Source organism: Hyperoodon ampullatus (assembly GCF_949752795.1).
Source record: "Hyperoodon ampullatus genome assembly, chromosome: 12".
Taxonomy (NCBI): domain Eukaryota; kingdom Metazoa; phylum Chordata; class Mammalia; order Artiodactyla; family Ziphiidae; genus Hyperoodon; species Hyperoodon ampullatus.
Genome location: NC_136925.1, coordinates 41,570,819 through 41,597,167, shown reverse-complemented (window position 1 = coordinate 41,597,167; position 26,349 = coordinate 41,570,819). Strand labels below are relative to the sequence as shown.

Here is a 26,349-nt window from a genome sequence, read left to right as displayed (position 1 = left end):
ACAAGGATTCTTCAATATACGCAAATCAATGTGATACACCATATTACCAAACTGAAGAATAAAAACCATATGATCATCTCAATTGGTGCAGAAAAAGCTTTTGACAAAATTCAACAGCCATTTATGATTAAAAACTCTCCAGAAAGTGGGCATAGAGGGAAACCACCTCAACATAATAAAGGCCATATATGACAAACCCACAGCAAACATCATTCTCAATGGTGAAAAACTGAAAGCATTTTCTCTGAGATCAGGAACAAGACAAGGATGTCCAGTCTCGCCACTCTTATTCAACATAGTTTTGGAAGTCCTAGCCACGGCAATCAGAGAAGAAAAAGAAATACAAATTGGAAAAGAAGAAGTAAAACAGTCACTGTTTACAGATGACATGATACTATACGTAGAGAATCCTAAAGATGCCACCAGAAAACTACTAGAGCTAATCAATGAATTTGGTAGAAGAGTGGGATACAAAATTAATGCACAGAAATCTCTTGCATTCCTATATACTAATGATGAAAAATCTGAAAGAGAAATTAAGGAAACACTTCCATTTACGACTGCAACAAAAAGAATAAAATACCTAGGAATAAACCTACCTAAGAGGTAAAAGACCTGTACTCAGAAAACTATAAGACACTGATGAAAGAAATTAAAGATGATACCAACAGATGGAGAGATATACCTTGTTCTTAGATTGGAGGAATCAATATTGTGAAAATGACTATACTACCCAAAGCAATCTACAGATTCAATGCAATCCCTATCAAATTACGAATGGCATTTTTTTTTACAGAACTAGAATAAAAAATCTTAAAATTTGTATGAAGACACAGAAGACCCCGAATAGCCAAAGCAGTCCTGAGGGAAAAAAATAGAGCTGGAGGAATCAGACTCCCTGACTTCAGACTATACTACAAAGCTACAGTAATCAAGACAACATGGTACTGGCACAAAAACAGAACTATAGATTAATGGAACAGGATAGAAAGCCCAGAGATAAACCCACACACCTATGGTCAACTGATCTATGACAAAGGAGGCAAGGATATACAATGGAGAAAAGACAGCTTCTTCAATAAATGGTGCTGGGAAAACTGGACAACTATATGTAAAAGAATGAAATTAGAACACTCCCTGACACCATACACAAAAATAAAGTCAAAAGGATTAAAGACCTTGGGCCTCCCTGGTGGCGCAGTGGTTGAGAGTCCGCCTGCCGATGCAGGGGATACGGGTTCGTGCCCCGGTCTGGGAGGATCCCATATGCCGCGGAGCGGCTGGGCCCGTGAGCCATGGCCGCTGAGCCTGCGCATCCGGAGCCTGTGCTCCGCAACGGGAGAGGCCACAACAGTGAGAGGCCCGCGTACCGCAAAAAAAAAAAAAAAGGATTAAAGACCTAAATGTAAGATCGGACACTATAAAACTCTTAGAGGAAAACATAGGAAGAAGACTCTTTGACATAAATCACAGCAAGATCTTTTTTGATCTACCTCCTAGAGTAATGGAAATAAAAACAAAAATAAACAAATGGGACCTAATGAAACTTCAAAGCTTTTGCAAAGCAAAGGAAACTACAAACAAGACGAAAAGACAACCCTCAGAATGAGAGAAAATATTTGCAAATGAATCAACGGACAAAGGATTAATCTCTAAAATATATAAACAGCTCATGCAGCTCAATATTTAAAAAACAAACAACCCAATCAAAAAATGGGCAGAAGACCTAAACAGACATTTCTCCAAAGAAGACATACAGATGGCCAAGAAGCACATGAAAAGCTACTCAACATCACTAATTATTAGAGAAATGCAACTCAAAACCACAATGAGGTATCACCTCACACCAGTTAGAATGGGCATCATCAGAAAATCTACCAACAACAAATGCTGGAGAGGGTGTGGAGAAAAGGGAACTCTCTTACACTGTTGGTGGGAATGTAAACTGATATAGCCACTATGGAGAACAGTATGGAGGTCCCTTAAAAATCTAAAGATAGAATTACCATATGACCCAGCAATCCCACTACTGGGCATATACCCAGAGAAAACCATAATTCAAAAAGACACATGCACCTCAATGTTCATTGCAGCACTATTTACAATAGCCAGGTCATGGAAGCAACCTAAATGCCCATCAACAGATGAATGGATAAAGAAGATGTGGGGATGTGGGAACAGATGTATATGTATGACTGATTCACTTTGTTATAAAGCAGAAACTAATAAAAAAAAAAAAAAAAAAAAGAAGATGTGGTACATTTATACAATGGAGTATTACTCAACCATAAAAAGGAACAAAATTGGGTCATTTGTAGAGACATGGATGGATCTAGAGACTGTCATACAGAGTGAAGTAAGTCAGAAAGAGAAAAACAAATATCGTATATTAACACATATATGTGGAACCTAGAAAAATGGTACAGATGAACCGGTGTGTAGGGCAGAGACACAGATGTAGAGAACCAACGTATGGACACCAGCGGGGAGAGTAGCAGGGGGCAGTTTGGTGGTGTGATGAATTGGGAGATTGGGATTGACATGTATACACTAATAAGTATAAAATGGATAACTAATAAGAACCTGCTGTATAAACAAATAAATAAAATTTTAAAAATAAATAAATAAAATAAAATAAAAAAAGAATGCAGGCAGGAATTCTCTACCTGGGTTGAAATAAATAGCAAAGTCTGGATTTCATTAAAAAAAATATTTCATATCAAGCCTATGAACAACCACTTCAAAATACCACTTCTGGTACCCTCTGGGGCTCAGACTGAGCTGACCTTAAACTAAGCCCATTGTTTTAGACAACTTACTGTTATGAGTTAAGATTCTTCTGTGAATGGAAAAAACAAAAGGAGAAACATTTTTTCTTGGCTCCAGAGAACATATGTATCCTGACTGACATCTAACTCTGAGGCACTGCAAGCAAAAGCATTCAAATTCACAAGCTCTGATTTGCTGCTGTAGACAACAATGCATTAAGTGACACTGCTTACAGTTTAAGCACTGAAAAGGAGGATTTTTCCTTATAAACAGCAGTTTCTGAAAGGAAATCTTTAAGGTAGCTAACAGTTTTTGAAAAGCGACATGAAGAAGCCAAGTCCTTACCTTACAAAAGAACTTGACATGAGTCCAACAAATCCAACAGTAGCACCCACGACAGCTGTTCTCCGGCAACCAAACACGTCTGTGAAGACGCTGACGATTGGGCAGCAGAAGAAAATCATCCCCATGGAGAGAGAACTTACCCATGCTGTAAAAGAGGAAAAAAAGGGACATTATGACATGGTAAATTCTATTCGTCCTTACCTAATAAGATATAATACACATTCAGAAAAGTATTAATGCAGAAAAGATATTACCCAGATTGATGAATGGGGGGAAGTTGGAATAAGTAACAAATTTGAATCACAGATTAAAGGATTGACCAATACTAATTATAATTAGCAAAGCAATTATTTGTGTTTAATGGAACTCTTGAAAAGTTTGTATTCTTATATAAATCAAACATTCTCCTGTAACCTAAACACTATTAATCTCTATTCTGATATCTATGGTTAATTTTAAGCAACTTCTGATCTACGGAAAGAAATTTATTTCAAAAAATTGAGATACGTTTAGGAATGCATGCCTAGGTGATCAAACTGCAAAGAAATGATGACCACCAAACTCAATACAGTGGTGAAACTCAGGGGAGAAAAAGGAATTATAATCATCTGGACCCAGCAGATAAGAATTGAACATTTGCCTAGAGTCTGGGCTTTGTGCTTTTGTTAAAGGAATCAAGTCGTACACAGGTAGGCTGTTTGTTGACCTGGATAACAGTTACTGTGTATTCACTTTATTTATAAAACCATACATACATTTTATCTTCTTTTCTGAAAGTATGCTATCTTTCACAATAGAAAAGATTTAAGAATCAGGTCATAATTTCCTGTTCTGATCTGTAAAGACCAAAACAAAAGGAAAGCCAAAAAGAGAAACATACTGAGTACAAATGATCATAAATTTGTACCTAAGAAATGAGTGATCTTATAGGATATTAAGTCTGTAAATTCTTAAAAAGCATATAAACTAGTGGGGCCTAAGTGAACATGAGCTATAAAACAAACAGACCTGGGTCCAAATCCCCCAGCTCTGTAACTACAATATATCCTTCAGCAGGTCACTTCCTCTGAGTCTGTTTTCTCATCTTGAAAGGGAATTGAACACAGACTTTTCCAGAATTATTAAGGATTAGAGAAAATGTATCTAAACCTCTGCATCTAGCAGAGGAACAATTAATAATTCAGAGTTTTAACAACAACAAATTGTCTTATAAAATGAAACAGATGATCTCCAACGCTCCATCCAGCTCTGACAGTCTACTAGTATATTATTCTATTTCCTCAGCCAAGGAATTAAGTCCAGATCCTGTGCTAATGACCATTTCTTAATAATGTGGTCCAAATGGATCTTCACCAGACTAACAATTTAATTCTTTGCCTTCTTACCTTTTAAATTATTTTTTTAATTATGTATATTTTAATCAGCCATAATTCTCTTTCCTTTCTTCCCTTATCAGAAAGGAGACTATGATCTTAAAACAAAACACAGTGGGATGCAAATAGAGATTATCATACTAAGTGAAGTAAGTCAGAAAGAGAAAGACAAATACCACATGATATCACTTATATGTGGAATCTAAAATATGGCACAAATGAACCTATCTACAAAACAGAAACAGACTCATAGACACAGAAAACAGACTTGTGGTTGCCAAGGAGGAGGGAAGACGGAGAGAGATTGACTGGGAGTTTGGGGTTGGTAGACGCAAACTATTACATTTAGAATGGATAAACAACAAGGTCCTGATGTATAGCACAGGGAACTATATTCAATATCCTGTGATAAACCATAATGGAAAAGAATATATAAAAAAAAGAAAGTCTAGGGCTTCCCTGGTGGCATAGTGGTTAAGAATCCGCCTGCCAATGCAGGGGACACGGGTTCAAGCCCTGGTCTGGGAAGATCCCACATACCGTGGAGCAACTAAGTCCGTGTGCCACAACTACTGAGCCTGTGCTCTAGAGCCTGTGAGCCACAAGTACTGAAACCCGTGTGCCTAGAGCCCGTGCTCCACAACAAGAGAAGCCACCACAACGAGAAGCCCGTGCACCACAACGAAGAGTAGCCCCCGCTCGCCGCAACTAGAGAAAGGCCACACACAGCAATGAAGACCCAACGCAGCCAAAAATAAATAAAATAAATTTAAAAAAAGAAAGTCTATATGTGTATAACTGAGTCACTTTGCTGTACAGCAGAGATTGGTACAACACTGTAAATCAACTACACTTCAATAAAACACATACACACACATACAAAATGAAGAGACTGTACAAACAATGCAGTCTTGGCTTAGGTGTTGGTGGGGGAATTCAGAAGTGGACAGCAGAGAGGCGATTGGCCAGATGAACGAGCACAACCTCAACCCCAGATGTGCAGAGCTGTTTAGTATGGGCTTGCTCAAGGAGAAGTGCAAATTTTTTAGCCTATGTTACATAAAAATGTCACTGATTTATAATAATTTAATCTTATTCAAAACAAGTTTAGTCATCTATCCTGTTTATGAAATAATCTAAACAACCTAGGCAGACCAGAAGAATAGCACCCTAACCTTTATTTTTGGATAAAGGTGCTTTTACAATTAAGTGAAACACCAACACTAAATAGGAGCCCACATTAAGAAATCCAAGAGCGGAATTCCCTGGAGGTCCAGTGGTTAGGACACCGCATTTCCACTGCAGGGGGCACAGGTTCGATCCCAGGTCAGGAAACTAGGATCCCGCATTCCACGTGGTCCGGCCAAAAAAAAAGAAATCTAAGAACATACACTTACATTGCATGTAATGCTCACATAAGTCAAGGCACTTTTCAAGAATAAAAGCAAGGCTTAATGCATTACCATAGATGTCGGACTACTGCAATGCCAAATGTGAAAATTTTTACAGAATTTTTATGTCCACTGAACATGCACTAACTGCAGGATATAATCAAATATAACTTTATATTTGTCTCGGCTATCCTCTTAAAATGTATGCAGGGAGAAAATGTTGCCCTGGCACTGGATGACCACTCAGCAGGCCCACACGTTTCTTCTAGCCAGTGCTAAGTAACAAAGTCCTACAGTCACTTTAGGTTACAAACCAATCTTCACTAGGTAATCAAATCTCTTTTGCCACCCCCAGCTGGGAAAAGAGTAAGCTCAGCTATGTCTCTTTTCCATGACCCTTCTCCCCTTCCCTAGCTGCTGTTGTCTCCAAAGTGGATATGAGAGAGAGGAGTGCTGGGAGATGGAAGGCAACGAGATTCCAACTTAAGAGGTCCTGCCAAAAGGCCTGTCTGGTGATGTCTGAAGTGGACTCTTTTCCTCAGATGCACTTCTGTGGGTTCTTCAGAGTCTCACCTTAGAGTTTCTTCTGGCTATAGCTCCACCGACGTGGATAGTTCATTCTCCTCCTGGCTTTTTGGCTGTCACTTAAAAGACTCACTGTTGGAGCCTCATTGCCCTTCTAGGCGGTTTATTTGGGCAGGAATTAAAACAGCTCCAGGCTGCCTCTCTCCTCCACTAGGCCTGCCTCTGCTCTGCAGGAAGTATTCATATTTCCTTTGCCCTGACAAACACTGGAGCGTAGGCAAATTCCAACACAGCCTACCTCTTGCTGTGGGAGCAGTCAGCCAGCTACAGTTCTCTCCTTGATGGATTTCTCAGGGGATCCAGACCTCAGTCCTCTGTACCCCCTAACTGAAGAGAATTCTTTAAATCTCTAAGTGGTCCCTCTAAAGCTCCTCTCACTAGATATCAAGTGAGTTTGTACCCCCAGTTCTCCCATGGTGTGTGTGTGGGGGGGGAAGCAACAGCATAATTTTTAAAAGAATCCTCACAAAATGTTCTTCTATGACCCATAAGTATCCTTCTTATGTGTTTTAGAGCCTGTAACTGGTTCTTGAACATGAAATACCCCACTTCCAAATTTCACACTCTTGTACCTTAATGCCTCTGCTAAAGTTCCAACATCTTTTTTCTTTTTTTAATTTTTGGCCACACCACGCAGCATGCAGGATCTTAGTTCCCCGACCAGTGATGGAACCCGTGACCCTGCAGTGGAAGTGGGGAGTCTTAACCACTGGACTGCCAGGGAAATCCCCCAACATTTTTTTTTTAATTTATTTATTTATTTATTTATTTTTGGCTGTGTTGGGTCTTCGTTTCTGTGCGAGGGCTTTCTCTAGTTGTGGCAAGCGGGGGCTACTCTTCATTGCGGTGTGTGGGCCTTTCACTGTCTCAGCCTCTCTTGTTGCGGGGCACAGGCTCCAGACGCACAGGCTCAGTAGTTGTGGCTCACGGGCCTAGTTGCTCCACGACATGTGGCATCTTCCCAGACCAGTGCTCAAACCCATGTCCCCTGCATCGGCAGGCAGATTCTCAACCACTGCGCCACCAGGGAAGCCCCTCCCCAACATCTTACGTTGCAGTAAAAATTAGGAACAGATGAGGTTAGGTCTATCTTCTGATCAAATTCAAGAAGAAATTAATTCTTGTGAAGATTAAGCAAGACTCTTTTTTTTTTTTAATTTTTGGCTGCACTGCACTGCATGTGGGATCTTAACTTCCCGAATCAGGGATTGAACCCATGCCCCCTGCAGTGGAAGCAGGTAGTCCTAACCACTGGACCACCAGGGAATTCAAGAAATTCATTTTTAAAAAAATTTTTATTGGAGTATAGTTGATTTACAATGTTGTGTTAGTTTCAGGTGTACCGCAAAATGAATCAGTTATACATATATCCACTCATTTTTTCTAATATTCTTTTCCCATACAGGCCATTACAGAGAGTATTGAGTAGAGTTCCTTGTGCTATACAGCAGGTTCTTATCAGTTATCTATTTTATATATAGTAGTGTGTATATGTCAATCTCAATCTTCCAATTTATCCCTTCCCCTCTTATCCCCTGGTAACCATAAGTTTGTTTTCCACACCTGTGACTCAACTTCTGCTTTGTAAATAAGTTCATTTGTACCCTTTTTTTTTTTAAGATTCCACATATAAGCAATACCATATGATATTTGTCTTTCTGTGTCTGACTTACTTCACTCAGTATGACAATCTCTAGGTCCATCCATGTTGCTGCAAGTGGCATTATGTTGTTCTTTTTTATGACTAATATTCCACTGTATATGTACCACATCTTCTTTATCCATTCCTCTGTTGATGGATATTTAGGTTGTTTCCATGTCCTGGCTATGGTAAATAGTGCTGCAGTGAACATTGGGGGTACATGTATCTTTTCAAATTATGATTTTCTCCAAATATATGCCCAGGAGTGAAATTGCTGGGTCATATGGTAGCTCTATTTTTAGTTTTTTAAGGAACCTCCATACTGTTCTCCATAGTGGCTACCAATTTATATCCCCACCAACAGTGTAGGAGGGTTCGCTTTTCTCCACACCCTCTCCAGCATTTATCGTTTGTAGGGTCTTTAAAAAATATTTATTTATTTATTTGGTTGTGTTGGGTCTTAGTTGTGGCAGGCGGGCTCCTTAGCTGTAGCGTGTGTGGGGGATCTAGTTACCTGACCAGCAATCGAACGAGGGCCCCCTGCATTGGGAGTGAGGAGTCTTATCCACTGGGCCACCAGGGAAGTCCCCATTTGTAGATTTTTTTGACGATGCCCATTCTGACCAGTGTGAGGTGATACCTCATTGTAGTTTTGATTTGTATTTCTCTAATAATCAGTGATGTTGAGCATCGTTTCATGTGCTTTTTGGCCATCTGTATGTCTTCTTTGGAGAAGTGTCTATTTAGATCTTCCACCCTTTTTTTTTTTTTTTCTTTTTTTTGTGATACGCGGGCCTCTCACTGTTGTGGCCTCTCCCGTTGCGGAGCACAGGCTCCGGATGCGCAGCCTCAGCGGCCATGGCTCACGGGCCCAGCTGCTCCGCGGCATGTGGGATCTTCCCGGACCAGGGCATGAACCCGTGTCCCCTGCATCGGCAGGCGGACTCTCAACCACTGCGCCACCAGGGAAGCCCTTGCACCCATTTTTTGATTGGGTTGTTTTCTTGATATTGAGCTGCATGAGCTGTTTGTATATTTTGGAGATTAATCCCTTGTTGGTTGCTTCATTTGCAAATATTTTCTCCCATTCTGAGGGTTGTCTTTTTCTTTTGTTTATGGTTTCCTTTCCTATGCAAACACTTTTAAGTTTAATTAGATCCCATTTGTTTACTTTTGTTTTTATTTCCATTACTCTAGGAGGTAGGTCAAAAAAGATCTTGCTGCGATTTATGTCAAAGAGTGTTCTGCCTATGTTTTCACCTAAGAGTTTTATAGTGTCCGGCCTTACATTTAGGTTTTTAATCCATTTTGAATTTATTTTTGTGTATGGTGTTAGGGGGTGTTCTAATTTCATTCTTTTACATGTAGCTGTCCAGTTTCCCCACCACCACTTATTGAAGAGGCTGTCTTTTCTCCACTGTATATTCCTGACTCCTTCATCATCGATAGGTGACCAAGAAATTAATTCTTGAATGAATATATTACTCGGCACTGTAAACTCATAAAATTTCTCGTTTTTGCAAAATTTTAACATGGCATGACAAAGAATCCAAGGTCTTATGGGTTTTATGCTATACACCATAAAAATAAAAGAGACTGTTGCTCTCTTTTACCCCTTCCAAGTCTGACTATGATTATTATTCATAACAGAAACTGAGAAACTGAAAGACATCGTCACTATATCCACCATGGTAAAATTTTTGTTTAAAAAAATGCAAACTAGCCCTAATCCCTCTATGTAATTCAACCAAACACCCACACAGGGTTTCCTAATGTTGTTGAAGAGCAAATATTTTTCAATGGAAGAGGTACTATTTAAAATATGGAATAACAACTTTTCCAAGTAAAAGTGCCTATTATGTTCTAGGCACTATCCTAGGCTGCTGAGAATATAAAAACAACTAAAAGATTTCTCTACCTTCCAATAATTTCCATCTAGTAACATATATGCAAATAGAGGTCCAACCAGAACACCATATAGAATGTGCTAATCACCTTAAAAAACACAGATGTCAAAAAATATGTAATGAAGAAGGTATTAAAGATCTCCTGAAATTTTACCAGCTTGGAATCCCTAATCAGCAAACATTGTTACAGACTGTTGTACCTTCTTCACATTTGCAATACTGTTTTTCAAATGTATGTTAGTGATAAAATGGATACATTTAAAAATGCTAATGACTTCATAGTAGACCTCTTTCTCATTAGGTATTTCTCAATGAATTGTACTTTATATATTTACTGATGTTGGAGGAGCAGCGTACACATGTATCTAATGAATTGATTTTGAGGTTGTTGGCACTCCTCTATGATTCAAGTTAGCTATAATACAAAAGCCCATTTCCCTTAAAAAAAAAAAGAAGAAGAAGAAAGAAAGGCTTTAGAATGTGCTTGTATACTCTTATTTGAATGTATGTGTGTTTGATGTTATATAGAGAAGCATCCAAAAAACAGCCAGGTTGGGAAATCTTTTTAAAAAAATAACAATCAGCTTTCCAATTTCCCTATCCAGACCCTCTTTGTTTCCAACTCCATACTAAGAACAAATCCTCAGCTCTCAGTGCATGGCCAAAGGAGAATGCAAATCACTCGGAGAAAGTGGTTAGGTTTAATATTTTAAAAGATTTTTACTTGGGCTTCCCTGGTGGCACAGTGGTTGAGAGTCCACCTGCCGATGCAGGGGACACGGGTTCATGCCCCGGTCCGGGAAGATCCCACATGCCACGGAGCAGCTGGGCCCGTGAGCCATGGCTGCTGAGCCTGTGCGTCCGGAGCCTGTGCTCTGCAACGGGAGAGGCCACAACAGTGAGAGGCCCGTGTACCGCAAAAAAAAAAAAAAAAAGTGAAGGCAAAATAAAGATATTTTCAGGTAATAAAAACTGAGAAACTTTGTCACCAGATTTCCACTGCAAGAAATCTTAAAGAAAGTTCTATAGACTGAAGGGAAATGATACCAGCTAGCAATTTGGGTCCAAAGGAAGGACTGAAACATACAAACACACACAACACACTGTTTTCTCATAATTTCTTTATAAGATATATGACTATTTAAAGCAAAAATTATAACACCGTATATAGATGTATTATATACATGACGACGAAAGCACTAAAGATGAAGGTAAATGAAAATATACTGCCACAAGATTCCTATATTTCATCTGAAGCAATTTCATATCAACTTAAAATACACTGAGATGTATGTTGTAATCCCTAGAGAAAGCACTTTAAAAAATACAAAGAGATACAGCTCGAAAGCCAATAGAGAAATTAAAATTGATTACTAAAAATTAGTTGATTAATGAAAGGAAGGCAGAAGAGAAAGAACAGAAGAACAAGAGGCAGATGAGACACATAAAAAACAAATAGCAAAATGTCAGACCTAAATATGCCCATATCAGTAATGACATTAAATAAAGACTCCAATCAAATGATAAGATTGTCTAACTTGATAAAAAAAAATCAAGAATCAATTATATTCTGTTTAAAGAGATGCACTTTAAATATAAATACACAAATAACTTGGAAATAAAAAAGATACGTCATGTAAATAATAACCCCAAGTAGGCTGGAGTGACTGTACTAATATTAGACAAAATAGACTTCAAGACAAGTAGTATTACTAGAAACAAAGAAGGCTACTTCATAATGATAAAAGTCTCAACACATGAGGAAGATATAACAATGACAAGCTTATGTACACCTAATATAACACAGCTTCAGAAATACAGGAAGGAAATGTGATCCCTACCTTATAGCATATTTTTAAATTACCTCAAAATGGATCACAAAACTGAAATGTGAAACTGAAAAGTATAAAACGTCTAGAAGAAAACATTGAAGAAACTCTTTTGTGACCTTGGGTTAGGCAAAGATTTCTTAGATACAACATCAAAAACATAATCCAGGGACTTCCCTGGTGGCACAGTGGTTAAGAATCTGCCTGCCAATGCCAGGGACACAGTTTGATCCCTGGTCCACGAGGATCCCACATGCCACGGAGCAACTAAGCCCGTGCGCCTAAACTACTGAGCCTGCTCTCTATAGCCTGTGAGCCACAACTACTAAGCCCGCATGCCACAATTACTGAGGCCCACGCGCCTAGAGTCCATGCCCCGCAACAAGAGAAGCCACCACAATGAGAAGCCCACACACCGCAAGGAAGAGTAGCCCCCGCTTGCCACAACTAGAGAAAGCCCAGGTGCAGCAATGAAGGACCAATGAAAAAAGAAAGGAAGGGATGGATGGAGGGAGGGAGGGAAGAATGAATATTAAAAAAAAAACAAACCATAGTCCATAAGAACAAAACTGATAAACTTCACTTCAGCCAAACTAAGAACTTCTATTTGAAAGACACTGTTAAAAGAATGAAAATACAAGCCACAACTGGGAGGAAAGATTGGCAAATTTATATATCTTACAAAAAAATCTGTATCCAGATTATATAAAGAATTCTCCAAACTCAATAATAACCAAGCAACCCAATAAAAAAAATAGGTAAGGGCTTCCCTGGTGGCGCAGTGGTTGAGAGTCCGCCTGCTGATGCAGGGGACACGGGTTCGTGCCCCGGTCCGGGAAGATCCCACATGCTGTGGAGCAGCTAGGCCCGTGAGCCATGGCCGCTGAGCCTGCACGTCTGGAGCCTGTGCTCCGCAATGGGAGAGGCCACAACAGTGAGAGGCCCGCGTATCGCAAAAAAACAAAAACAAACAAAAAAATAGGTAAAAGATTTGAACTCACTTCCCAAAAGATTATACAAATGGAAAATATGCATTTTTGAAAAGATGCTCAACATCATTAATCATGAGGGAAATATAAATTAAAATGACAATGAAAAACCACACACGCCTATTAGAATGGCTAAAATATCTAATCATACCAACTGTTGGTAAGGATGTTTAGCAACTGGACTATCATAACTGCTACTGGGAATATAAAATTGCACAACCACTTAGGAGAGCTGCTTAGGAATTTTTTTTAAGTTAAATATACCCCTATCATATGACCCAGCCATTCCACTCCCTAGGTGTTTACCTAAGAGAAACAAGGGCATATATCCATACAAAACTTGTGTATAGATGTTTACAGCTGCTTTATTTCTAATAGTCAAAAACTGCAAAGAATCCAAACATCCAGAAATAAGTGACTGGATAAACAAATTATGGTATATTCATATAATGGAATACTACTCACCAAAAAACCAGGAGTGAACTATTAATAAGTACAACAACATAGATGAATACCAAAATAATCATGCTCAGTGAAAAAAGTCAGATCAAAAAGGAGTACATAAAGCATGATTCCATTTATAAAAAATTCTAAAAAATACAAATTAATATACAGGACAGGAAGCATATCAGTGTTCACCTGGTTGTGGGGAGGGGTCTGGAAGGAGGGATTGCCAAAGACACAAAGAAACCTGAGTTGATGGATATGTTCCCTATCTTGACTGTGGTGGTGGTGTTTCACTGGTGTATACATGTGACAAACTCATCAAATTATATACTTTAAACACGTAGCTTATTTCATGTCAATTACACAATAATGCTGCTCTTCAAAAAAAACAGAGAAACCTTGTATTTATATGAGATGGTGGATGTTCACTGAACTTAATTGTGATAATCATTTCATGATATATGTAAGTCAAATCATTATGCTGTATACCTTATACTTGTAACTGACATACAGCACTGTGCATCTCAATAAAAGTGGAAGGAAAAAATACAAACCTATATGGAAGATTTCAACAACAACAACAAAAACCAGATATCATAAAAAGACAAACACACAAAACAAAACTGACAGAACTAAAGGGAGAACTAGACAAATCCACAATCACAGTTGTATATTTTAGCACAGAACTCTCGATAATTGATAGAACAGGAAGACCAAAATTTTGAGTAAAATATAAAAGTCTGGATGACACTATCAAGCGTCTTAACCTAATTGACATTTATAGAACACATCCGACACCAATTGCAGGTAACTGTTTGCTCTACCAAGGAAACTGTTAATCACTGATGAGGGTGGGATGGGGAAAGATGGAAGGAGAACTAACACACATAAAATGCCTCCTAATCCATGGGTAGCGCCTGCATAAAACTGTCATCAGATTCTCAGGCAATGCTGGGAGGTATTAGGTTCATTTTAAAGATGGGGGAAAAAGAGATCAGAGGTATTGATATTTAGCAACTAGCCAAGGTTATGCAACTTTGGTGAGATTCCAGGTGGAAAAAGGAATAAGAAGACATGCCCAAGAGTCCTTCATTAAAAAACGTCTACCAGGGCTTCCCTGGTGGTGCGGTAGTTAAGAATCTGCCTGCCAATGCAGGGGACATGGGTTCGAGCCCTGGTCCAGGAAGATCCCATATGCCGCAGAGCAACTAAGCCCATGCACCAAACCTACTGAGCTTGCACTCTAGAGCCAGCAAGCTACAACTACTGAGCCCATGTGCCACAACTACTGAAGTCCGCACACCTAGAGCCCACGCTCCACAACAAGAGAAGCCACCACAATGAGAGGCCTGCGCACCGCAATGAAGAGTAGCCCCCGTTCGCTGCAACTAGAGAAAGCTCTCGTGCAGCAACAAAGACCCAACACAGCCAAAAATAAAATAAATTAATTATTTAATTTAAAAAAATCCACCAAAGAAAAGGGAACCCTCCTACACTGTTGGTGGAAATGTAAATTGGTGTAGCCACTATGGAGAACAGTATGGAGGTTCCTTAAAAAACAAAAAATAGGGCTTCCCTGGTGGCGCAGTGGTTGAGAGTCTGCCTGCCGATGCAGGGGACGCGGGTTCATGCCCCGGTCTGGGAGGACCCCACATGCCGTGGAGCGGCTGGGCCTGTGAGCCATGGCCGCTCGGCCTGCGCGTCCAGAGCCTGTGCTCCGCAGCGGGTGGGGCCACAACAGTGAGAGGCCCGTGTTAAAAAAAAAAAAAAAAAAAAAAAGTTACCATATGATCCAGCAATCCCACCCCTGGGCATATATCTGGAAAAACAAATACTTTAATTCAAAAAGATACATGCACCCCAATGTTCATAGCACTATTTTCAATAGCCAAGACATGGAAGCAACTTGCATCCCAATGTTCATAGCACTATTTTCAATAGCCAAGACATGGAAGTAACCTAAGTGTCCATCGACAGATGAATGGTTAAGAAGATGTGGTATGTAGATATATACACAATGGAATACTACTCAGCCATAAAAAATAATGAAATAATGCCATTTGCAGCAACATGGATGGACCTAGAGATTATCATACTAAGTGAAGTAAACAGGAAAGAGAAAGACAAATACCATATTATATCACTGATATCTGGAAACTAAAATATGATACAAATGAGCTTATTTACAAAACAGAAACACTCACAGACATAGAAAACAAACTTATTACCAAAGGGGAAAGGGGGTGGGGGAGGGATAAGTTAGAAGTTTGGGATGAGCAGATACAAACTACTACATATAAAATAGATAAAAAACAAGGTCCTACTATATAGCACAGGGAACTTTATTCAATATTCTGTAATAAATCATAACGGAAAAGAATATGAAATATATATTTATATGTATATATCTGAATCACTTTGCTGTACACTAGAAACTATATAATATACATATATATACACATGTATATATATCTGAATCACTGTGCTGTACACCAGAAACTAACACCCTGTAAATTGACTATACTTCAGTTTTAAAAATAATAATTTCAGGGGCTTCCCTGGTGGCACAGTGGTGGACAGTCCGCCTGCCGATGCAGGGGACACGGGTTCGTGCCCTGATCCGGGAAGATCCCACATGCCGTGGAGCGGCTGGGCCCGTGAGCCATGGCTGCTGAGCCTGTGCATCCGGAGCCTGTGCTCTGCAACGGGAGAGGCCACAACAGTGAGAGGCCCGCGTACCACACACACACACAAAAAAAATAATAATAATTTCATTAAATAGCAAAGAAATAAGAGAGAGCATAGGAAAACAATATAAACAAACTAAGAGCTGGTTCTTTAGAAAGATAAACAGAACCGTGAAGCCTTTAGCTAGACTAACCAAAAAAAACAAAAAAGACAGGACTCAAATAATATTGTAAATGTACATGTACAGCATGGTGACTATAGGTTAACAGTACTCTATTGTACAGTTGGAAGTTGCTAAGAGCGTAAATCCTAAAATGCTCACCACAAAACTAAAATTGTAACTAGGTGAGATGATAGATGTGTTAACTAACCTATTTGTGGTAATCATTTCACACTATGTATGTATATAAAATAAACACATTGTACACCTCAAAAAAATAGAAAAATCCCACCAGGCGCTCAGAGCCAGGCACCATGCTTGATGCTGATGAAAAGCTATCCCTCCCCAGAGAAGCCCACAATCTAACTTAATGACAAAATCTAGACCTCAGTCAAGATGACACAGTGAATTCATCCTCTGTTCCAAACACAAATTAACAGTACAGTCAACATAGTTTTTTAAAAAAAGAAAAGGATACTGACAAAAACAAAACAAAACACCTAGCCATGAGCTACAGACTAGCTGCAAAAAGGGATGGGGCAGTAAGTTGAGCCTGCCTGCAGGGGCCCAGGTCAGGAAGCAGGCATTGGCGATTGTAAAGAGGACAGAAAGTGCTCCCTGTGAGATAGACAAGGAGAGCCAAGCTCACCGGCTAAGGGGAGAGCCAGAACTCCCCCCACACCTTGTGACAGGAGGCTAAAGGTGAGAACTTAGTGATTCCTATATACATTAAAGATTTGAAACCCTACAAGCCTCTAGAGGAGGAGGAGGATACAGACTCAGCCTCATGACCAGGCCCTGAAACAAGGTACCCACTGGCCCTCTGGCTGGGTCTGTAAGATTTTCAGTGTTACTGTGGAACAAGAAACTTAAAAGGCCTAATTCTAAACTGAGAATTCAGGGAGCCAGGTGGAAGAAAGTATAAACCGTTATGCAGGGAGGGTAAAAAAAAAGGAGAGAATCAAACAAAACAATATACCTCCCACTCAGAATGATTCTGTAAACTCAAATTCCAAAAAACTGAAGCCAATCCAATGCTAAGGCAGCCAACAAAATCACAAATTAGCACATACAGTCACTCCAGATGAAATTAATTCTACAGACCAATCTGACCACTCCAAAATGACTATGTTTAGAAGAAATAAAACAAATAAAGAAAAATAAATAAAATGACTGTATTCGAAGAAATAAAATAATTTTCATTTTAGAAAATAAGAAATTATGAAACAAATAAGCAAAAATAAAACAAGTACATTAAAAAATGAAAAAAAAATGAAACAAGCCAAACTAAAACAAGTGCATAAAAAAGTATTCATTAGAAATCCTGGATATGAAAAAAATAGTCACTGAAATTTAAAAATTCAATAATGGAAAAAAAATTTTTATTCCAGATTACAAAGCTAAAAAAAAAAAACCTTAAGGATCTTAAAATAAAGGAGAAAATCTTGACCTCATGATAGAAAAGGACTTCTAGACATAAGCATAAATCATGAAGGAAAATATGGATAAAATCTGACCTCACTAAAATACAAATTCTGTGCAACAAAAGATACTAGAATCAAAGCAAGAAGAGATGAGCCACAGAATGGGAGATCACTGCAGTACATATCGCTAGTAAATTATCATCTTACATTTATAAAAATAGCCTGTGAGTCATTAAGAAAAAGACAGCACAGCAGAAAAACAGGCAAAAGAGTTGAGAGGAAATATACAAAAGAGAAAACACAATGGCCAACTAACATTTACAAAGATGCTCATTAGCAATCAGAAAAATGCAAATTAAAAGAATAATAAATCACCATAATTTGGCAAAAATTAAGAAGTCTGACCACACCACGTTTTAGTGAGACTATGGGAAAATAAGAACTCTTATGCATACCCACATAAATTGAAATAACCACTGTGAACAGTAATTTGGCAACATCTAGAAAAGCCAAAGATGTGCATACCCAAATTCTAGCAATTCTACTCCCAGGTGTGTACACCAGAGAAACCTAACACATGTGCACAAGGAGACATGATTAAGAATGTTCACCAAAGCATTGTTTGTAATAGTAAAAGAACTGGAAACAACCTAAATGCCCATCAGCATTAGAACAAATAAATAAATGTAGGTATTAATATATACAAGGGAATACGGACTCACACATATGAAGTAACAGTATAAAACATGATGGAAATAATAAAAGAAAATTCAGGATAGTGATTACCTCTGGGAAGGCATGGATAAAGATTAGGAATGGAGAAGGGTACAAAAGGGACTACAATTGATTCTGTAATGTTTCACATCTTTTTAAAAGGAGAAAACACTAGAATCTGACTACTAAGTAGTTATATAGAACAGGCATTTGTTATATTATTCTCTACATTCCTCTGTTTGAAATACTGAATAAAAATGATACATAAAGTTAGTTTTCAGATCCTCAAAAGGTTATTCTAGCAGAGGCAAAATAGCTTTACAAGAAAGAGCTAAAAACAGAGACAACAATTTCAAACTCCCTCCATTTTAAAGCTTGCCTTAAAAATGAGAGAGACGTTATTTTGGCAAAACGGAAACCTTCAAATCTCACTTACTAGTTCTTTGAAAACATGAATACAACAGAAGGAGTGGAGTCAAGAGGGCAAACTAGGAGGACGCGGAATTCGCGTCTCCTCACAACTAGGGCACCTACCAGGCACCGGTGGGGGACCACAGACACCTAAGGGGACGGGAGGAACCCCAGTGACAGGGTAGGACATGAGGCATGGTGGGGTGAGGGGGGAAGAGAAGTGGAGGCGGGACGGGACTGGTGCCCCGAGGGGCGGCTGGGGGAGGGGAAGGGATCGCACGCCCTAAGGGGGAAATTGGGGGACCACTGGGAGGGCAGAGGATCAAAAGGGAGCTTGGCCAGGGTTCTCCTGCCCACTTGGGCCCCCAGGAGCCTGCTGAGATCCCAGGCCTGACCCTCTGCCCACCGAAGCCCCCTCCAGCCGTGCGGGTCCTGAGGGAATTGGAGGAAGGGAAGGGGGAGCAAAAGTAAAGGCCAGACCTGCAGGACCAGCACCCCTGAGGAGTGGCTGCGGGAGGGGAGGAGTTCCTACACCCAGCGGGACCCACCCACGGTGAGGGGTCCAGTGGTGATGGGGGAAACCCTGGGGGAGATGGTGGGGGAAGGGCGCGAAGGAATGGAACAGGGCCAGTGCTTTCCCTGTCCACTTAGGCACCAGGAAGCCTGTTGGGTTCCCGGGCCTAATCCTATGCCTCTTGTCGCACAGAACCCAGGCCCCGCCCCTACACCCCCCCGCCAGGGCCCTACCTCTATACTCCAAGACCCCCTCCAACGCGCTAGGCCTAAACCCCGCCCACACAGCCTCACTCAGGGACCTACCTTCAAACTCCGGAACTCCACACTCCAGAGGCCCTCCTTGCCACGTGCTGCCTCTCCCCTTACATGCAGGTCCTAAGGAGAGGCCCCGTCCCACGCTTCAATGTCGCCCTGCCTAGGCCCCACCCCACGCTCAAACATCACCCCCCCACACCCGCCTAGGTCCCACCCCACCCAAAACCAGACCCTGCCTAAGTCCCACCCCTGCCTAAACTCCACCCCCATAGACAAGGCATTTTTTTTTCTTTTTCCCTCTTTTAGATTGGGGTTCTGTTTTACCTTGTTGATTCATTGTTGTTGATTCTTTGATATTTTTATTTTTCCTAATAAATCTTTTATTTTTCTAATTTTATTTTACTTTGTTAGTGATCTCTCCTTTTGGCTTGTTCTCCCCCCCTTTTCTTCCTTTTTTTTTTTCTTTTTTCTGTTGTGGTTTTATTTTACCTTGTTGCAGTTGTTTCAATTATAGTTTTATTTTTCATAATATATTTTTTATCTTTCTAATTTTGTTTTTTATTCTTTAATATTGTACTGCTCCTTTTTTTCCTTTCTTCTTCTTCTTTACCGCACCACGAAGCTTGCAGGATCTTGGTTCCCAGGCCGGAGGTGAGGCCCAAGCTCCTGTGGTGGGAGCTCCAAGTCCAAACTGCTGGACTAACAGAGAACCTCAGACCCTAGGGAATATCAATTGGAGTGAGGCCTCCCGGAGGTCCTCATCTCACCACCAAGACCCAGCTCTATCTAACTGCCTGCAAACTCCAGTGCTGGATGTCTCAGGCCAACCAACCAGTAAGACAGGAATACAGCACCATCCATCAAAAAAAAAAAATGAAATGACAAAAAAATTTGTTACAGATGAAGGAGCAAGGTAAAAACCTACAAGACCAAATAAATGAAGATGAAATAGGCAACCTACCTGAAAAAGAATTCAGAGTAATGATAGTAAAGATGATCCAAAATCTTGGAAACAGAATGCAGAAAATATAAGAAACATTTAACAAGGATCTAGAAGAACTAAAGAGCAAACAGTGATGAACAACACAATTACTGAAATTAAAAATACTCTAGAAGGAATCAATAACAGAATAACTGAGGCAGAAGAACAGATAAGTGACCTGGAAGATAAAATGGTGGAAATAACTGCCAGGGAGCAGAATAAAGAAAAAAGAATGAAACAAATTGAGGACAGTCTCAGAGACCTCTGGGACAACATTAAATGCACCAACATTCGAATTGTAGGGGTCCCAGAAGAAGAGAAAAAGAAAGGGTCTGAGAAGATATTTGAAGAGATTATAGTCAAAACTTCCCTAACATGGGAAAGGAAATAGTCAAGTCCAGGAAGCACAGAGGGTACCATACAGGATAAACCCAAAGAGAAACAAGCCAAGAAACATATTAATCAAACTATCAAAAATTAAATACAAAGGAAAAATATTGAAAGCAGCAAGTGAAAAGCAACAAATAACATACAAGAGAATCCCCATAAGGTTAACAGCTGATTTTTCAGTAGAAACTCTGCAAGCCGGAAGAGAGTGGCAGGACATATTTAAAGTAATGAAAGGGAAAAACCTACAACCAAGATTACTCTACCCAGCAAGGATCTCATTCAGATTTGACAGAGAAATTAAAACCTTTACAAATAAGCAAAAGTTGAGAATTCAGCACCACCAAACCAGCTTCACAACAAATGCTAAAGAAACTTCTCTAGGCAGGAAACGCAAGAGAAGGAAAAGACCTACAATGACAAACCCAAAACAATTAAGAAAATGGTAATAGGAACACACATATTGATAATTACCTTAAATGTAAATGGATTAAATGCTCCAACCAAAAGACATAGACTGCCTGAAAGGATACACAAACAAGACCCATACATATGCTGTCTACAAGAGACCCACTCAAACCTAGGGACACATACAGACTGAAAGTGAAGGGATGGAAAAAGATATTTCATGCAAATGGAAATCAAAAGAAAACTGGAGTAGCAATTCTCATATCAGACAAAATAGACTTTAAAATAAGGACTATTACAAGAGAAAAAGGATACTACATAATGATCAAGGGATCAATCCAAGAAGAAGATATAACAATTGTAAATATTTATGCACCCAACACAGGAGCACCTCAATACATAACGCAAATGCTAACAGCCATAAAAGGGGAAATTGACAGTAACAAAATAATAGTAGGGGACTTTAACACCCCACTTTCACCAATGGGCAGATCATCCAAAATGAAAATAAATAAGGAAACACAAGCTTTAAATGATTCAATAAACAAAATGGACTTAATTGATATTTATAGGACATTCCATCCAAAAACAACAGAATACTCTTTCTTCTCAAGTGCTCATGGAACATTCTGCAGGATAGATCATACCTTGGGTCCCAAATCAAGCTTTGGTAAATTTAAGAAAATTGAAATTGTATCAAGTATCGTTTCTGACCACACTATGAGATTAGAAATCAATTACAGGAAAAAAACTGTAAAAAATACAAACACATGGAGGCTAAACAATACACTACTAATTAACCAAGAGATCACTGAAGAAATCAAAGAGGAATTCAAACGTACCTAGAAACACATGACAATGAAAACATGATGACCCAAAACCTATGGGATGCAGCAAAAACAGTTCTAAGAGGGAAGTTTACAGCAATACAATCTTACCTCAAGAAACAAGAAACATCTCAAATAAACAACCTAAACTTACACCTAAAGCAATTAGAGAAAGAAGAACCAGAAAAACCCCAAAGTTAGCAGAAGGAAATGAATCATAAAGATCAGATCAGAAATAAATGAAAAAGAAATGAAAGAAACAATAGCAAAGATCAATAAAACTAAAATCTGGTTCTTTGAGAAGATAAACAAAATTGATAAACCATTAGCCAGATTCATCAAGAAAAAAGGGAGAAAAGTCAAGTCAACAGAATTAGAAATGAAAAAGAAGTAACAACTGACACCAGAGGAAAAAAAGGATCATGAGAGATTACTACAAGCAACTATATGCCAATAAAATGGACAACCTGCAAGAAATGGACAAATTCGGGCTTCCCTGGTGGCGCAGTGGTTGAGAGTCTGCCTGCTGATGTAGGGGACACAGGTTCGTGCCCCGGTCCGGGAAGATCCCACATGCTGCGGAGCAGCTAGGCCTGTGAGCCATGGCCTCTGAGCCTGCGTGTCCAGAGCTTGTGCTCTGCAATGGGAGAGGCCACAACAGTGAGAGGACGGCGTACCTCAAAAAAAAAAAAAGAAATGGACAAATTCTTAGAAAAGCACAAACTTCCGAGACTGAACCAGGAAGAAACAGAAAATATAAAGAGATCAATCACAAGCACTGAAATTGAAATGTGACTAAAAATCATCCAACAGGATTTCCTTGGTGGCACAGTGATTAAGAATCCGCCTGCCAATGCAGGGGACACGGGTTCGAGCCCTGATCCGGGAATTTCCCACATGTCACAGAGCAACTAAGCCCATGCACCACAACTACTAAGCCTGAGCTCTAGACCCCGAGAGCCACAACTACTGAGTTTGAGGGCCACAACTACTGAAGCCTGTGCACCTAGAGCCCATGCTCCACAAGAGAAGCCACTGCAATTAGAAGCCCACGCACCACAAAGAAGAGTAGCCCCCACTCGCCGTAACAAGAGAAAGCCCGTGCACAGCAACGAAGACCCAATGCAGCCAAAAATAATAAATAAATAAATAAATAAATAAATAAATTTATTTAAAAAAAAAAAATCTTCCAACAAACAGAAGCCCAGGACCAGATGGCTTCACAGGCGAATTCTATCAAACATTTAGAGAAGAGCTAACACCTATCCTTCTCAAACTCTTCCAAAATATAGCAGAGGGAGGAACACTCCCTAAACCCATTCTACAAGGCCACCATCACCCTGATATCAAAACCAAAGATGTCACAAAAAAAGAAAACTACAGGCCAATATCTCTGATGAACACAGATGCAAAAATACTCAACAAAACACTAGCAAATAGAATCCAACAGCACATTAAAAGGGGCATACACCATGATCAAGTGGGATTTATCCCAGGAATGCAAGGATTCTTCAATATACACAAATCAATCAATGTGACACACTGTATTAACAAACTGAAGTATAAAAACCATATGATCATCTCAATAGATGCAGAAAAAGCTTTTGACAAAATTCAACACCCATTTATGATAAAAACTCTCCAGAAAGTAGATACAGAGGGAACCTACCTCAACATAATAAAGGCCATATTTGACAAAGCCACAGCAAACATCATTCTCAGTGGTGAAAAACTGAAAGCATTTCCTCTGAGATCAGGAACAATACAAGGTTGCCCACTCTCACCGCTATTATTCAACATAGTTTTGGAAGTTTTAGCCACAGCAATCAGAGAAGAAGAAATAAAAGGAATCCAAATCGAAAAAGAAGTAAAACTGTCACTGTTTGCAGATGACATGATACTAGACATAGAGAATCCTAAAGATGCTATCAGAAAACTACTAGAGCTAATCAATGAATTTGGTAGAGTAGCAAGATACAAAATTAATGCACACAAATCTCTTGCACTCCTATACGCTAAAGATGAAAAATCTGAAAGAGAAATTAAGGAAACACTCCCATTTACCACTGCAACAAAAAGAATAAAATATCTAGGAGTAAACCTACCTAAGGAGACAAAAGACCTGTATGCAGAAAACTGTAAGACACTGTTGAAAGAAATTAAAGATGACATAAACAGATGGAGAGATATACTATGTTCTTGGATTGGAAGAATCAATATTGTGAAAATGACTATACCACCCAAAGCAATCTACAGATTCAGTGCAATCCCTGTCAAACTACCAATGGCATTTTTCACAGAACTAGAACAAAAAATTGCACAATTTTTAGGAAACACAAAAGTCCCCAAATAGGCAAAACAATCTTGAAAAAGAAAAACACAGCTCAAGTAATCAGGCTCTCTGACTTCAGACTATGCTACAAAGTTACAGTAATCAAGACAGTATGGTACTGGCACAAAAAAAGAAATATAGATCAATGGAACAGGATAGAAAGCCCAGAGATAAACCCATGCACATACGGTCACCTTATCTTTGATAAAGGAGGCAAGAATATACAATGGAGAAAAGACAGTCTCTCCAATAAGTGGTGCTGGGAAAACTGGACAGGGACATGTAAAAGAATGAAATTTAGAATGCTTCCTAACACCATACACAAAAATAAACTCAAAATGGGTTAAAGACCTAAATGTAAGATCAGACACTATAAAACTCTTAGAGGAAAACACAGACAGAACACTCTATGACATAAATCACAGCAAGATCCTTTTTGACCTACCTCCTAGAGAAATGGAAATAAAAACAAAAATAAACAAGTGGGACCTAATGAAACTTAAAGGCTTTTGCACAGCAAAGGAAACCATAAAAAAGATGAAAAGACAGCCCTCAGAATGGGAGAAAATATTTGCAAACGAAGCAACTGACAAAGGATTAATCTCTAAAATATACAAGCAGCCCATGCAGCTCAATATAAAAAAAACAAACAACCCAATCCAAAAATGGGCAGAAGACCTAAACAGACATTTCTCCAAAGAAGACATACAGATTGCCAACAAACCCATGAAAGGATGCTCAACATCACTAATCATTAGAGAAATGCAAATCAAAACTACAATGATGTATCACCTCATACAGGTCAGAATGGTCATCATCAAAAAGTCTACAAACAATAAATGTTGGAGAGGGTGTGGAAAAAAGGGAACCCACTTGCACTGTTGATGGGAATGTAAATTGATACAGCCACTATGGAGAACAGTATGGAGGTCCCTTAAAAAACTAAAAATAAAACTACTGGGCTTCCCTGGTGGCACAGTGGTTGAGAGTCCACCTGCCGATGCAGGGGATACAGGTTCATGCCCTGGTCCAGGAAGATCCCACATCCTGCGGAGCGGCTGGGCCCATGAGCCATGGCCGCTGAGCCTGCGCGTCCGGAGCCTGTGCTCCACAACGGGAGAGGTCACAGCATTGAGAGGCCCGCGTACCGCCAAAAAAAAAAAAAAAAAAAAAAATAGAACTACTGTATGACCCAGCAATCCCACTACTGGGCATATACCCTGAGAAAACCATAATTCAAAAAGAGTCATGTACCAACAATGTTCATTGCAGCACTATTTACAGTAGCCAGGTCATGGAAGCAACCTAAGTGTCCATCGACAGATGAATGGATAAAGAAGATGTGGCACATATAAACAATGGAATATTACTCTGCCATAAAAGTAAACGAAATTGAGTTATTTGTAGTGAGGTGGATGGACCTACAGTCTGTCATAGGAAGTGAAGTAAGTCAGAAAGAGAAAAACAAATACTGTATGCTAACACATATATATGGAATTTTTTAAAAAAATGGTTCTGATGAACCTAGGACCAGGACAGGAATAATGACACAGACGTAGAGAATGGACTTGAGGACACACGGAGGGGGAAGGGTAAGCTGGAATGAAGTGAGTAGCATTGACATATATACACTACCAAATGTAAAACAGATAGCTAGTGCGAAGCAGCTGCATCACACAGGGAGATCAGCTTGGTGCTTTGCAATCACCTAGAGGGGTGAGATAAGGAGGATGGGAGGGAGACGCAAGAGGAAGGGGATATGGGGATATACGTATGCATATAGCTGATTCACTTTTTTATACAGCAGAAACTAACACAACATTGTAAAGCAATTATACTCCAATTAAGATGTTTAAAAAAACACAAACAAACAGAAAAGCTCTGTTATCCCCCCTGCCTCCTCCATCACTTCGTATACCGATAGCATTTCATGATGCTTACAGTTGAGAAAAGCACCTTTGGGGGCTA

The 26,349-nt window shown here is 39.5% G+C and overlaps 1 protein-coding gene across 1 annotated transcript in view; it reads right to left on the bottom strand.

Annotated features, from left to right (window-relative positions):
- SLC16A10 (solute carrier family 16 member 10) overlaps positions 1-26,349 on the bottom strand; it is a gene marked incomplete at both ends in the record, with an annotated part of 145,081 nt that overhangs the window by 40,413 nt on the left and 78,319 nt on the right. The window contains one exon of the mRNA XM_079716334.1: positions 3,115-3,259. Coding sequence (XP_079572460.1) covers positions 3,115-3,259 — 145 coding nt within the window. The remainder of the gene's footprint in view (positions 1-3,114; positions 3,260-26,349) is intronic.